The sequence below is a fragment of the Fragaria vesca genome, linkage group LG1 (genome assembly GCF_000184155.1).
Source record: "Fragaria vesca subsp. vesca linkage group LG1, FraVesHawaii_1.0, whole genome shotgun sequence".
NCBI classification, from domain to species: domain Eukaryota; kingdom Viridiplantae; phylum Streptophyta; class Magnoliopsida; order Rosales; family Rosaceae; genus Fragaria; species Fragaria vesca.
The window spans coordinates 3514832-3530527 of NC_020491.1; the positions used below are offsets into that span (position 1 = coordinate 3514832).

A 15696-nucleotide genomic window follows, 5' to 3' on the forward strand; every position below is an offset into this window, starting at 1 on the left:
ACAGAACTACAACAATATTATTCTGAATTTCTGATAGATAGAAAATCATTCTTACATAAATGGACCCCAAGTGAAGCCCAATTAAATGTAGCCCAATTCATATGATTCCAGCCCAATACAAAAACGGTTGGGTTGACGATAATGCCCTTCCCGTTTTATCTAGGATTAACGACCAACCAACCAACCAACCAAACCAGTCAACCGTATCTTCGTCTACCTTTGCTCTGTTTCTCTTCACTCATGGCCTCTTTACCTTACAGAACAATCCCAAACCCACACCCTTCTTCATCCAAAAACTCCACTCCCATAGAAACCCACAAAAAATCCCAAGCCCAATTCCCAAAGCTTCAAGAAAATGCAACCAAAAACCAAACCCTGTCAAAATCTTACTTCACTCAAATGTCCACACTCTCAAAACAGAGCAAAATTCAAGAAGCAGTAGACTTGCTTATCCAAATGGACCTGAAAAGCCTCCGCATTGGCCCTGAAATCTACGGCGAGCTTCTCCAGGCGTGTGTCTACGACCGAGCTCTCCAAACCGGAAAGCAAATCCACGCCCGTATTATCAAGAAAGGTGAGAACTTCGCAAGAAATGAGTACATTGAAACCAAACTAGTAATCTTCTACGCAAAATGTGACGCCCAGAAAGATTCAAATCGTTTGTTTCGGAGAGTTAGAGTAAAAAATGTGTTTTCTTGGGCTGCAGTTATTGGACTAAATTGTAGATTAGGTTTTTACAAAGAGGCATTGCTAGGGTTTATGGAGATGCAAGAAGATGGGTTGTTGCCGGATAACTTTGTTGTTCCGAACGTGTTGAAGGCTTGCGGCGCGGTAGAGTGGATTGGGGTTGGGAGAGCTGTTCATGGATTTGTGGTTAAAATGGGTTGTAATGAGTGTGTTTTTGTTGCTAGTAGTCTTGTGGATATGTATGGGAAATGTGGGGTTGTGGATGAAGCGAGGAAGGTGTTTGATGAAATGGGTGAACGAAATGTGATCACTTGGAATTCGATGATTGTGAGTTATGTGCAGAATGGATTGAATGAGGAAGCTATTAGGGTGTTTTGTGATATGAGGGGGGAAGGTGTTGAGCCTACTCATGTGACTGTGTCTAGCTTTCTTTCGGCTTCGGCTAATTTAGGTGCGATGGAGGAGGGTAAGCAAGGACATGCATTGGCAGTTGTTAGTGGACTTGAACTGAATACTATTTTGGGGAGTTCTGTTATAAATTTTTATTCCAAGGTTGGTTTGATTGAGGATGCTGAAATAGTTTTTAGTAGGATGAATGAGAAAGATGTGGTTACTTGGAATTTGCTTATATCAGGGTATGTGCAAATTGGGGAGGTTGACAAAGCTCTTGAGATGTGCCGCTTAATGAGACTGGAAAACTTGAGGTTTGATTCAGTGACTCTTGCATCCCTAATGTCTGCTTTTGCAGATACTAGAAATTTGAAGTTTGGCAAGGAGGCGCATTGTTATTGTATTCGGAACAACCTTGAGGATGATGTGGTTGTTGCAAGTAGTATTGTAGACTTGTATGCGAAATGTGAGAAAATTGATAGTGCAAGACGCGCTTTCGAATCTGCAACAACTGGGGATCTTGTACTGTGGAACACACTGTTGGCGGCTTATGCAGGATTGGGACATAGCGGTGAGGCATTGAAATTGTTCTATCAGATGCAACTGGAAAGTGTCCCTCCAAATGTGATGACTTGGAACTCTCTGATATTTGGTTTTTTGAAAAATGGCCAGGTCAGTGAGGCTCAAGATATGTTTTTGCAGATGCAACCCCTTGGTGTCGAGCCAAACCTGGTCACTTGGACTACTATGATCTCTGGTTTGGCAGATAATGGTTTTAGCCATGATGCAATTCAGGCCTTCTGTCGGATGCAAGAAGCAGGAATCAAACCCAATGTTGTGAGCATAGTTTGTGTACTCAAGGCTTGCATAGAAATAGCATCATTACAGAACGGAAGAGTTATGCATGGGTATTTGATTAGGCATTTCCTCTACCTTTCAACCCCAGTTGCAACCTCTTTAGTAGATGTGTATGCTAAATGTGGTAATGTAGAAGAAGCAAAGAGAGTGTTTGTTATGGTTTCAGACAAGGAGTTGCCTATCTATAATGCAATGATCTCCAGTTACGCGTTACATGGTCAAGCTGTGGAAGCTCTTGCCCTATACCGACGTTTAAAGGAAGAAGGCTTACAACCAGACAGTGTAACCTTTACTAATGCCTTATATGCATGCAGCCATGCCAGTATGGTGACGGAGGGTTTAGAGCTTTTGGATGACTTGCTATCCAGTCAAACTTTAAATCCAAGTATTGAGCACTATGGTTGTGTGGTTAGTCTTCTTTCCCGGTGTGGCAATGTGGATGAAGCATTTAGGCTGATCGCCGCAATGCCTTACGAACCTGATGCACAGATATTGGGATCATTACTTACAGCTTGTAGAGAACAGAATAACATAAAACTAGAGGATTATTTGTCGGATCAATTACTGAAGTTAGAGCCAGAAAATTCTGGAAACTATGTAGCTATTTCAAATGCATATGCAGATGCAGGAAGATGGGATGAAGTGAAGAAAGTAAGGCAGTTAATGAAAGAAAAGGGCCTGAGAAAGATTCCTGGATGTAGTTGGATTCAAATTGGAGAAGAAATTCATGCATTTGTTGCTGGTGACAAATCACACCCTGAAGCTGAGCAAATCTATATGACATTGGAATTGTTGGAATAGAAATGACGTCCTTCAGTATACTCATTGCTCTAAAGTTCATGAACTATAACTAATGAATTCTGCAGTGGAACACGGTTCATGAGTTTGTTCTCTGTATTTCACGAATTGCTGCTTAACATATGGAAGGTTTAGAAATTTGAGTTGATTATTTACGACATAGACGTGTAATATGTAGTCTAAAGCCATGAATCTAGTGTTTAGCTTTCACAGTTTCAATAGGTAACCAAAATCCTAGAACCGGATGATTGTGTTACAAGAAATAAATCCCTGATCATATGTAAATTGCAAACAATAGTTTTCAAAATTTCAAAACTTAAATTTGAATTTCTTCCATACCTATCAACTAGTTTGTATCAGTTAGGTCCATACCTATAGCTTTTTTTTAGGGTAGAAGGGGGACAAATAATAGAGCTTACCTCATTCTATATGAAACGAGCTGAACTCTTCCTCGACGTAGAACACCTGTAGTACTTCCAAATTGGAAAAATTGCAACCAATAGTTTTCAAAATTTCAAAACTTAAACTTAGAAGACAAGAAACTGATCAGAACTGTATATACACAGAAGGTACTGGTCATTGGTTAATCATAGACTCATAGTTCATCATCCAACCCCCACTTCTCCTTTGTCTTTGTTTTATTTTCATCTTCTTCTTCTTCTTTTTTTGTCGGGGCAGAGCAATTGAGTAATGAACTGAGTTACCTATTGGTATATAGAAGAATTGTCACCCTTATATGGTAGAGTTTACTGCAATCATACAAGAGAAACCTTAAGGTTTAGGCTCTATAATCACTCTTACATGGTAGAGTTCACTCTTAACAAGCAACTATTAGGTCAAGAGTTGGGAAGAAATGTAGTACTCTTATATACATGTTATTATGTGATTAGGTTAACAATACACTGAAAACTTGGCTAATCTAAAGGTTAAGGAAACCCAGAAAAGAGGTACTTGCTTGAGTTGCTTCACTACAAAGAGAGAGCTTTTATCAAATTAGAAGGACCACAGCATAATGTTTATCCAAGAGGGCCATGGACCAAGCTTTTTCACTGTCATGGACCAGTTTCATTGGTTTTTCAAGTTTCAACTAATCATTTTTCTTTTGTGAAATGTTGGTGTGAAAGACAATCTTCCTCAAAGACTTGAAATAGGCTTAATCATAGTACCCCCATCTCATTCCATATTAGATTGATCATGTCAATGTTAGTGGTACACAAAAGTTTCGGAAAAGTGACGAAACGAACTCAATAACGATATATTTGGATAGAAACGCAATAACAATATTCGAAAAATGAACAACGATAAAACCAAATTTTTATACGTGATCTAAGGCATGTTACATAAGTGATAAGTTATCTAAAGATTCCACACTAACACAACTACACAAGCACATAATTCAGGAAGCATCTACATCAAAGTCTCAACAAGAAAAAAAGTGATTAATTTTAGTGATGTAAAGTCAATGTCATGGTCCACATTCATACACACCAACAATGTGCTATGTTTATAACCCCGACTCTACCTGCAGACACTCTATGCCTATACAAATTAAACATCCCCCTTCCGGAAATTTCACAATTTGACTTCATTGTTGGTACCAAGCCTCTAACTCGCAACAACAATGTGCCCGCATGATTCAAAAACAAACACGAATTAGCCTTATTAGTGAAAAAATAGGGGTTGAAATCGACAACTACTAAACGCCCCTCGAAATCTTTGGTCGAGACCAAATTTCAAATGACATTAACTTCAGTATGATATGATTTAGGTTTACAGGGTAAGTGTTTCATATCATATCGCAAATGGAAGATTCTAAGTTCGACGTTAAAGAATAATGAGTTCGAGAAGATGAAAAGAGAGATATTAAAGAATAAAGAGTGGGGTAGAAGGTCGTGTAGATCAACGGCTGACATCACAGCTGTGTCAAAGGCTCTCCCTCTCTTTTTTTCTTTTAAAAAGCCGGACAGGCAAGCCAGGCTGTTCCCCACCTCACCCTATTATTCCTGCACTTACCCCAATAACGCAAGCCGGACAAATCCTCCGCCACGTGGCGGACTTTTCTACCCCACTCATTGCCAAAAAAAAAAAAAAAATTAGTTACCCCACCGACAGGTAGACCCAAAACCACCGTATACACCACCGGTGCCGGTGGTGCTTCCCAATCATGTGCACTCAGAGGACCTACGTACGGTGTTCAAATCACAATCATCACCATTAAATGCAACTGAGTGTTCCTCAAGCCTCATCTATTTAGGGCCACAATTTGTCACTCAAGAAAATGTCACCAAAATTGTTCATTTGTTTGATATTACTGTTCCGAATATCGTTCATGTATTTGATACATACGATCGATATTCTACATTAGGGTTTTGGACTGCGAAAATGAATCATGTTATTGCAAGGTGGGATGCAAAGGCAAGCTCAAGCTCACTAGAGTTTTAAACCTAAGAATCGTCCCAAGAAGAATGTCATTGTTCAACACCCATTTGGGAGAAAACTAACCAAAGGAACAAATTAAGAGAAGGAAAGCCAAGTGTATGAGACGGAGATTGTGAGAATTTATAAAGAGAAAGAATTAAAAAAAAACCCAAGTCCATCAAATATTGTCAAATTCCAATCAGACCATGGAACTCCCCCAACCTCCCAACATCATCAACAAATTAAAAAAAACCTCCCACCTATAAAAATCATTGCAAAAAAAAAAGAAAAAAAAAGAAAATTAAAACTAAAAAGAGAAAAAACAGATATTGGCACCAACCATACCCATACCCACCTTCCATTCCGATCCCTTTACATTTGTCCCTTCTTTTTTAAGACTCACTTAAGGTGTGGGTGTGACACTCGGTGGGGTTCTCGTCCCTTGGGGAGGCGTATGGCCGTCCGATCCCTTTGACGGGTCATCCGACGACTGCCGTAACCCGTCGTCGGTTTCGGCCCGGTTCATGTCCTCGATCATACGGACCACCTCTTGCATTGCGGGCCGTTGATCGGGGACAGTAGACACACAAGCCATAGCTATTTGCAAGAGCTGCACCATCTCCTCCTCGATGTTTTGGTACCTCATTAGCTCCACGTCGAACACCTCAGCGGTCCATTCCTCACGGACCACGGACTGGACCCACCTCGGTAGGTCTATTCCCTCCTCTCCCAAGGAAGCCTGATTGGGTGCTTTCCCCGTTAAAAGCTCTAACAACAACACCCCGAAGCTGTACACGTCTGACTTGAACGTCACCTTTCGGGTCTCCACCACTTCCGGGGCGCGGTAACCCGCGACTCGGTTAGGTGGCGTGGAGGTCCCGAACAGCGGGTTCAACCCGAAGTCCGAAATTGTAGCGTCGTGGTCCGGTCGAAGCAAAATGTTGGAGGACTTGATATTGCCGTGGACCACTTTACCCGCCACGTGGAGGTGCGCTAAGCCTCTCGCGGCACTTAGCGCGATTCTCATCCTGTTGTCCCAGTCCAGTGGGGTGCGGCCTGAGCCTCTACTCCCTGCAAAAGCCCAAAACACACAGTTCAGGCCACCGTGGTCATTTTCGTAACTTCCACCTTTTAGGTCATGAGAGATGCTACACTTTATAAAAAGAAGGAAAATTAAAAAAAGCTTAAAGCCAAAGTTAAAATGATGTCGGTGACCGGTGACCACAAGGGTGAATGATGACGACCACCAGTTTATTTCTGTGTTTCTGAATATTAATCTTAAAAAAAAAATTAAAATAAAAGGAAAAAAACAATGAAACCGAAACAGTAGCTGCCACACAAAGAATGTTTGCACAGAAACGGCAATGGAAATTAAACAAAAATTTTTGGTATTTCCGTTTTAATTCCGGAAAATATTCCTGTAAGACCAAGACCAGAAGGAATATATAAATACTGGGTCGTATATTAAATAAAAACCATAATTAACAAATTTCAAGGCTGAAACAGCTCAACCTCCCACCATGAAAGAATATTATCCCAGAAAATTAAGGTACCCATTCACAATCAATGACCAAACCCTGATGACTACATACAATCTTGAAGATAAAATAGCATAGAATCATACCCAGAATTCAAAACAGTAATCTAATTTTCAGACTTTTAGCATTTTAATTTAATTTCTGGCTACTATTTGAAAAAAATAATATAATAATGAAGAAAACATACCGTGAAGAAGAGCAGACAAGCTACCGGCGGTCATGTAATCGTAGACGAGGAGTTTCTCATCTTTGGAGAAGTAGAAAGCCCTCAACGGAACTACATTATCGTGCTTGATTTTTCCTAGAACCTCCATTGTCATATCGAACTCTTTCTTGGTCACCACCACGTCTTTCAGCCGCTTCACAACCACCGTGGTACCTTCTTCCAGCACCGCCTTGTACGACGTCCCGACGCTTCCTTTACCCAACACCTCCGCCGAGGCCCTCAGCAAGTCCTCCAAGTCAAAGCTGTAAATTCCACCGTTAAAAAATACTAGCTTGTTCCTCTCGGCCTCGGTCGACGTGCCGGTGATGTCGTCCTTGGAGGAAGACGTCCCGGCCTCCGCGGCCGGGACTGAACGCGCCGCGGCGACGGGGGGTTTCGTGGACTTGGGGGAGCGGTTACGGCGTCGTTTTCGGATGCAGAGGAGGAGAATCAGGAGTAGAAGGCAGAAGGCTAAAATAGAACCGATTACGATGGCGACTATGGCGGCGGTGGAGAGCTTCTTGGACTTCTTGTGGACCGGGATTATCGGCGGAGTCACCGGTGCCGATGCGGGTCCCGGGAAAAAAGGGTTACATGACCGCAATGGAACGCCGCATAGATCTAAGTTTCCGGCGAATGCGGTGGCAGGAAACTTTTGTAGGGTCGTTGGGATCGAGCCGTTGAGCTTGTTGTTCGAGACATTGAAGCCGTCCAACCCAGTTGAGATACTGGGCAGGCTGCCGGAAAACTCATTGTTTTGGAGAAACAGTCCGGTAAGCTGCGTGAGGTTGTTCACCGCAAACGGGATTGTACCTGTGAAGTTGTTGGCGCTGAGATCGAGCCGAACCAGCCTCCCTAATCGAGTCAACACCGGCGGAAACTCCCCGGTCAAATCATTCCCCTGGAGGTAGAGATTCCTTAGAAGCGTCAAGTTGCCGAAATCAGAAGGCACTGAGCCGGTGAGGCGATTTAAGCGAAGACTCAACACGCGGAGTTGACCCAGCCGGCTGAGCGTGTTGGGTGGAATCGGACCCACAAGCCCAACACCCGGCAGTCGAACCGAATACACAAATGACTGGTTATTGTCGCACTTCACTCCCACCCAGCTGCAGGCCGAGACGGAATTGTTCCACTGGACCCGTTTCGCGTGCGGCATCTGGTTTATGAACTCGAGTAGGGCTTGCTTGTCCTGAGTCGGCTCAGAATTGACCCGGCCGCCATAACCCAGTAGCAAAAACGTAGCCAGAAACCCAACCACGCATCTAAATCTTACACTCATCTCTCTATACCTTCACAACAAAACAGAAGAAGAAAAAAAATGTAGGGGGTTAATTTCTTCTAATGTGGCCTATATAGTGGTGGGTTTCTCACGGCGGTTGTTTAGGATGGAACAGATGATTCTCCGGCGAAATTCCATAGAGTAGAGAGTGAGTGGTGACTTGTGAGGAAGAGAGAGAGAGAGAGAGAGAGAGAGAGGGTTTTGTAAGAGACAAGGTTTCAAGGTATCACGAGGCCAAAGGGGAAAGAAAAGTGAAAACAATAAAGCTGAGAGAAAACAGACGCAGTAAGCTGGCAAAATAGTAGGAAACGTTTTATTATTAAATTAATATCGTATTTAATTAAATCAAAGAAATTACGAAAATAACGGACTTTGATTTTTTTAATCGAGAAAAAAACGTACTTTGATTTTGTCTGCAACACAGTACACCTCCGTTTAGGCGCGTGGGTTGTGGTGGACTTGCCTTGTGGCGACCAGGCGATTGGGGTTGGGCTTTTGGCCTGCGTGAATAAAAAAAGTGGAAGACAGCTCAAACATTCATATATCATAGCAGCCGGACCTTTTATTTAATTTTCTTTTTTTAAATTGAATCGCAAAAATAAAATTTTAACACTAAATTAGAATAAAACCATATCGAGCTGCTACTATGGAACCTAATTGTATAGAGTTTGAGACTCTACTCCGGTTTATAACTAGCAGATTTGAGTGATTTTTAGGTTTTTGCGCTTACGTAGCAGTCTGTTTTTGTTATGATACTTTAGTAGATCTCGGTCGTATACTAATTACGTTCGTGTGTTACTAAATTTGTTAACATAACCAAGATGGTTTGTTACCGTACTCTTTATCTAAATAGTACATCAGAATTGAAAGACTCAGTTAACGTAACCGAGGTGAAATTATACCAAAAATTGAAAAACTTAGTAAATTATATTAAATCATAAAGTAATTTGAAAAATTATGAGTCTCATATAATCATGATTATATTAAAAGTGTGAAATTTTGACTTGACTATTCACTCAAGTAAATAGATGAAGTTTTTACAGTCTCATAATATGAGAGTATCTTCAGTACACGACGTGTATCTTCACATACATACATGGATTGTCAGAATTAGAGAAAATAATATAAAAACATGGTGGTCAAACATACAAATTGTTATAAACGGTTAAGATTGTGTTGTATAAATACACGTCGTGCATACAATAATTATACCTCATAATAGTAAGAATAATAGTAAGAACAGTGAGGACTTCTTTTACTTTGGCTTGTGTTGATGAGATTAAATCAAAGTAAAACTGTAAAAGACGTAACGACTCAACCCAAAAATGAAGGTTGTGAAGATCAGCTTTTGACTAATGTGGAGTTGAGCTAGACCAAAACTAGCATTTCACCTCATAATTATCGGGTTAATTTCTCTTGATATCTATCTAACAAAGATTTGTAACAAAATCAGAAAGATCACTAAAGATTCGTAATTTTTTTTTTGTTTGAAAGAAAGATTCGTAATGTATTGAAACTTCCTTACGAAAATGAAATCTCGATCCTTATTGTTAACATAATTGTAAACAGTAATATGATCATTTACAATATGATGTCAAAGTCAATTAGTAACAAACTTAGCTACGAATTATTACCATACAAATTCAAATAAAACAAATAACCAAACTCCTAATTCTTAATTGTTCTTCCTTTAATTTCTCCTGTTATTCATCAATATAATTAGGAGTAGTATCTGTCAATTTTCACATATGTTTGGTATGAACCGGTAAGTAAATAATTGATCTCAACTGTCAAGTCTCACCAACTCGATTAGGCAACTTTAAACAATTAAGTACCAATAATTTTCCATTCAATTAATCTCCAAGTATGATTTGTCTCTTTTACATTACCTAATATGTAGTAATTAGCCTTAAAAATATATGAAATGGGTGGGTAACCAAACTATAATACCTTTCACTGTGTATGATGGAATAATTGGCTTTCTTAAGCAAAGAAAAACAAAGGTGGTTATGAAAATTTCGATTCGTTTGTGTAAAAGACAAAGCGAAGTAGTAAACTAAACACTTCTTCCATCAGTTCATAATCACAGTGAATCGAAGACAGCCATCGATGTGGACAAGAAGGTCTCGACGGAACCCTACCTGGCCAAAACAGCCACAGTGTGATGCAACAAATCTCCAAAAGCTGGGACGTAATATACATGGAAGTAGTTGGAGCTTGCTTGCTGCATGTGCTTATATACATATGAAGCTGCATTTTGAGCTAGCAAGGGCTAATGCATAAGAGACATATTTCCAATAGGGTAAACTACCTCAAAGCCATACATATGGGTCCTTCAGATTAGGTTCTACAGGTTTCAGATGTCTGATCGATGAACTCCACTTTGATGTCTGATGGTCGTGTTTAGGGTTGAACTTGTAAATTTTAGTGAATGTCGTGGGTTATACCGAAATGACACAATAATGAACGAATGTTTGACGGGTTAGCTAGCTTATTATCGACCTAAAACAGTAACGGTTTGGTTACGTGGATTTAGGTTGGGTAACCTAGTTGCCAACCCTGTGGAGTGTGGCCTGTGCCATGCTTGTTGAGAATCATCATGTTCATGTTAATGTTTGGATTTTTGTTTTTCTGGTGTAACAGTATGCTGTTAGAGGCTGAAAAAAGAAGAGGAATAGACCAGGTAGCGTAGACAAAGGGCCAGCAATGATATCATAATATGATGATGATGGAATTGGTGATCGATGAGGAGTTGAGGACCAAGTCTAGCAAGCAACCGGCAAGGATTGATTCTCATAATGTTAAAGCCATATGGCATGAATGATACAGTTTCCCACGGCTAACTGTCCCTACGGTGGTATGATGATCAAGGAGCGTTATTGACAGAACTTAAGTGAAAACGACTATATACATGTCAGGAAGGTGTTCGATGCGTTGTCTACGTGAAATCTAATCCAGCGACGATGTTGAGTTTGCAAAATAAGACAAACTGTTAACTCTTTCATCTGGCGCACATTACAGTCATATATTTTACATGGTCACCGTCACCTAGTGACTAAAAAAATCATGGTTAATCACCGTTAGATGTAAATCCAATGGTGGAAAGTATTATTTTAAAGTTAAGTTGTTATGTTTTCAACCCTTGGATTTACATCTAACGGTGATGGACTATGATTTTCTTGGTCACTAGGTGACCATGTGAACACCACTGTATTTCAGTAGTGTTCACTTGGTCAGTAATTGACTAAGAGATTCATGGTCAGTTACCGTTAGATTTACGATTAAGAGTTAAAAACAAAACAATTAAACTTAAAAATAATTCTTTCTATCTTTATATTTATATCCAACGATGACTGATCATGAATTTTTTAGTTAATTACTTATTAAGTGAACACCAACAAAATTGATTATAAATAAAATCTCAAGTGGTATATATCAAACAAAGACAGGTTAGATGTCGTTTGTCTACTACAAACCAAACGACTAAGCCAAAGTCCAAAGACATCATGTGACCATGTGTTTTTCACTCCCCATTCTCACTCTCTAATTATAAACAAGAAAAACACATTGCGTTTTAGTCTCTTTGGTCCACACAGAATTATTGATATAGTACAGATAACAGATCAACTGAACTACATAGTTTGATCTTCCTGTCTTTCCTCTATAATTGATTCATTTTCTTTCTATACATTATCCTCCTTTTTTATTATCTACTGCCTACTGCAATATATTCCCCAGTATGGCAGTACTCTGTCAGCTACCAAATTATTTCTATCTACTGATGTAACTTTTTTTTCGGGACGTTGCTGATGTAACTTGATACGCAAACTGGTTAAGGGTGAAGATTCACAAATACGGTAATAAAGACAAAATGTTCGATAAATTGTTTTGAATAAACACAACAAGTTACCTTACGTGGACATTAGTTTCTATTCTTTTGACAATCCATGAATCTACCACCACCGGAGGAAACGGATCGAGCTACCTACATGTGCTCGGAAGATATTAGTCGACTTACATGTAATGTCTGTTCAGAACTTCAGATCAGTGGATGAACGCATGAATATGCTAGTAGCTGATGAACTAATTGTGACTAGTTGTACATGCGTGTTGTTCCTCGCACAACTCATCAACACCTGCATTTCCTGGTAGTTAAAGGAACTAAATACGTCTGGATTCTGGATGTGTAATCGATTAACTGAACAACCTCTCTAAGTTTAATTGATATCTTTCCACATTGTCTGGATCAAAGTACCTAGGTATTGTTTATGTTAGATTAATATACATGATCATATATATAATGTTAGGTAGCTAGTAAGTACAAGACGCATTGGTGATCTAGTTGGTAGAGACATGCAGATAGTCTGTAGTTTGTATATATCCTCCATTATTTTACACCTAGCTGCTTTAAAAATCCTGGAATCCTTGGTGTTTCGAAATAAATGCCAAAGAGCAGGAACCATAGAGATGAAGAGTAAAGTACCACATCGATTAGGATATTGTGATAATATGTTGAACATAACCCAATGGGCTTCAAAGTTTCCAGGAAAAATTCACAATATTTTGGAGATGTCAGAGGCCAGCCCAGTAGTTTCATTCTTTCAGCGTTACAGTGACTTGTGTTGTGTCACTTGTGCGTTCTTCAGGCCAAAATTCTTTTGATACAAGAACACAACACAGTCAACACTAAAAGCCGAAAGCTCTCATTTTCTGATGGAAAGTTACACACCAAAGTCGTAAGAGCTCCAGGTCTACCATGTAAAAATATCTGTCACTTAATTTTGGAAACAAACCAATCCAGTTTCGGATGAGGCTAGATTTCCTTTGATAGATTATCGATATGTGTGGCTCATTGGTTTCCACGACCACCAAAAACACAAACACATTAAGCAGTTTGGAGCCAAGCTCTATATGCAAACACTCCAATCCCTCACTTCACTATCCCAAGTTTAAATTCAAACCCCATCACCCTTTTGATCGTTTTCTGTTTCTTGAAACCCCCCCCTAGTTTGACCAATGTCTTCCTTGTCTAGATTTGCTCTCAAAGATTTCAAGTTAAATACTTGTGAAGCTTATTGTAGGCAGAGTCCTTGTTTATCTTCAAGGAGGCTCCCAACCCATCTTGGTATGTTTGGTTTCTGTGCTTTTCCTTTCTGGGTTTGTGTTTTCTGTGCTTTTTGGCAATTGGGTTCAGTTTGTTTGGTGATTTGGGAGCCAAAGTTTACTTCTTTTCAGTGTTCCCACTTTGTGGGGATTGTGACAGGTTTCATTGTTTGCCTCTGTTTCATGTGTTTTATTATTTGGAAATTGATTGGTTTTCAGACGTAAGAGGTGAAATTTCTGTGCCGGAGAAGGGAAGAAGTTGTGCAATTCAAAGCAAGACATGGGGTCCGATTGCTGCCGGTTCTTCTATAGTTCAAACTTCAAGGTGTGTGCTTTAGTGTTGTTTTGATAGTGCTTGATGAAATGAGAATGTATGTGAATTGTCTATGTGATCAAGTACATACTTTATTGATTTAGTGTTGTTTTGATAATGCTTGATGGAACGAGCTTATATGTGAATTGTCTGTATGATCAAATACAGACCTTATTGATTAATATGCTACTTTGTGGGAACAATAGAGAAGCGTAGTTCACTTTTTAAGCAGACCCGAGAAAGCTACATTGCTGTTCTTTAGTTATTTTTGGTCCTTGGAGACGTTGGATGCACCAAAAGGAGAAGATATAACCCTTACTTGTTTAGAGAATTTGTCCGAAGCAATTTTTTTAGCCTTTTAGCTCTTAGTTGCTCTCAGATTAATTAGTCACTTGTAGTCAAATCCAAGTCTTCTTATGTGTAACTCAATCTTGAGTATTTCTGATCCAACCCAAGTACTTTCCACTTACCAGTAATGCTTCCAAAACTATAAAATGTCTTGGTTTAAGCAACTAATTACAGAGGTGGCTGCTATTTTCATGCATTTACGGCATCTTTGATTCTGTTAGTAATATGAGCTTCGTTGTTAAGAACAAATCAGTTCTACATTCTTTATATGTTACTTGTATGTGTAGGAACTCCAAAGTTCTGTGCAAGGCTGCGACAAATGCATCTGGAGATCTTCCCACTCCTAGTGGCATGAGCCAGTATGAGAGAATAATTGAAACTCTGACAACTCTATTTCCTCTATGGGTGGGTATCACATTACACTATTGTACATAATTACTATGATCATGTCTTCCCTATTCATACTTTCTTTCTCTTCCAAACAATGTCTCTGGAAAGAGTTGCGAATTTTGACTCCTACTTCCATGAATTAGGTCATAATTGGCACCATAGTTGGGATCTACAAACCATCTGCTGTAAGATCTCTTTGCATTCTCTTTGATATACGACATATCAACTAGTGTATATCTAGCTTATTGTTGGGGTTCCTACAGGTAACTTGGTTGGAGACAGATCTTTTCACCCTTGGCCTTGGTTTCCTCATGCTTTCTATGGGTTTGACGTTAACCTTTGAAGATTTTAGACGATGCTTGCGTAATCCTTGGACTGTGAGTATCATCTGCTTCAATTGACTTGGTGAACTTTGACAGAAAGAAATAGCTAGTTGTATTTATTATTAGATTTTATGCTGCAGGTTGGTGTAGGATTTCTCGCTCAGTACATAATCAAACCCTTACTAGGATTTTCCATTGCCCTGGTAAGTATTTATGGCTTTTGTGTAATTTACTCTTGAAATGTATGCTTTTGCTATGGAGTTTCTCCTTTAAATCATTTGAGATCATATAACAGGTATTACTATCAGTATGTTTTGCAATTATATGTAAAATTTTTGCTAGTGCAATGTACCTTACTGCAACAGCTCATTCTACCTCCCTTATTTTTAAATACTCTCTTCCCATACAAAAAAGGGGGAAGGTGGCTGCTTCTTCATATAGACGTATTATGGATGCTATAATGATGAACGCAACCTTCTAGTGTATTCAAGGCTTTTTCTCTCTTTTCAGATGCTAAAGCTTTCTGCACCTATTGCTACTGGTCTTATTCTGGTTTCCTGCTGTCCTGGGGGTCAGGCATCAAATGTTGCAACATATATCTCAAAGGGAAATGTTGCACTATCTGTTCTCATGACAACGTAAGTTGTATGCCATATAACTGTCTGTGAAACAGAAATCTAAAGCTTTTGCTGTATCTGAGTAATATGTGTCAAACTATTGATTATCTTGTGGACTTTATGTAGGTGTTCAACAATAGGAGCTATTATTATGACACCGCTTCTTACCAAGCTGCTTGCTGGCCAGCTTGTTCCAGTTGATGCTGCGGTAAGTTCAAACATAATGGATGTTCATTGTGATAGTGATGATAAACAAATGTAGTCATTCCATCTTTTCTTGTGTATATCTGTCATCGAACCGTGTGAATTATGAACCAAATAATGAACGAAAGTTGTTTACACACTTCTCTTACCCCATCCTATAGGATTCAGCTTTCAACGGTTGTGTGTGTGTGTGTGTGTGTGGGTGGGGGGTGGGGGGGGGGTGGG

At 39.6% G+C, this 15696-nt stretch overlaps 3 protein-coding genes across 3 annotated transcripts in view; 2 read left to right on the forward strand and 1 right to left on the reverse strand.

Annotated features, from left to right (window-relative positions):
• Positions 1 to 240: 240 nt before the first annotated feature.
• LOC101304227 (pentatricopeptide repeat-containing protein At5g55740, chloroplastic-like) lies at positions 241 to 2736 on the forward strand. The gene has a single exon (XM_004288776.1). The coding sequence runs from the start codon at positions 241 to 243 to the stop codon at positions 2734 to 2736; it is 2496 nt and encodes an 831-aa protein (XP_004288824.1).
• Positions 2737 to 5450: 2714 nt separating this feature from the next.
• On the reverse strand, positions 5451 to 8308 carry LOC101314981 (probable inactive receptor kinase At2g26730-like). Its single transcript, XM_004287334.1, has 2 exons — positions 6877 to 8308; positions 5451 to 6222 (listed from the first exon to the last, which is right to left on the reverse strand). Exons 1-2 carry the CDS (start codon positions 8171 to 8173, stop codon positions 5555 to 5557), a joined length of 1965 nt encoding a protein of 654 aa, XP_004287382.1. The 5' UTR covers positions 8174 to 8308; the 3' UTR covers positions 5451 to 5554.
• A 4593-nt stretch (positions 8309 to 12901) lies between these two features.
• Positions 12902 to 15696, forward strand: part of LOC101315268 (sodium/pyruvate cotransporter BASS2, chloroplastic-like) — a 4340-nt gene continuing 1545 nt past the window's right edge. The window contains exons 1-8 of the mRNA XM_004287335.1: positions 12902 to 13298; positions 13496 to 13601; positions 14225 to 14342; positions 14471 to 14512; positions 14591 to 14704; positions 14791 to 14853; positions 15161 to 15288; positions 15394 to 15475. Of these exons, the coding sequence (XP_004287383.1) occupies positions 13190 to 13298; positions 13496 to 13601; positions 14225 to 14342; positions 14471 to 14512; positions 14591 to 14704; positions 14791 to 14853; positions 15161 to 15288; positions 15394 to 15475 (762 nt within the window). The 5' untranslated portion in view covers positions 12902 to 13189. The remainder of the gene's footprint in view (positions 13299 to 13495; positions 13602 to 14224; positions 14343 to 14470; positions 14513 to 14590; positions 14705 to 14790; positions 14854 to 15160; positions 15289 to 15393; positions 15476 to 15696) is intronic.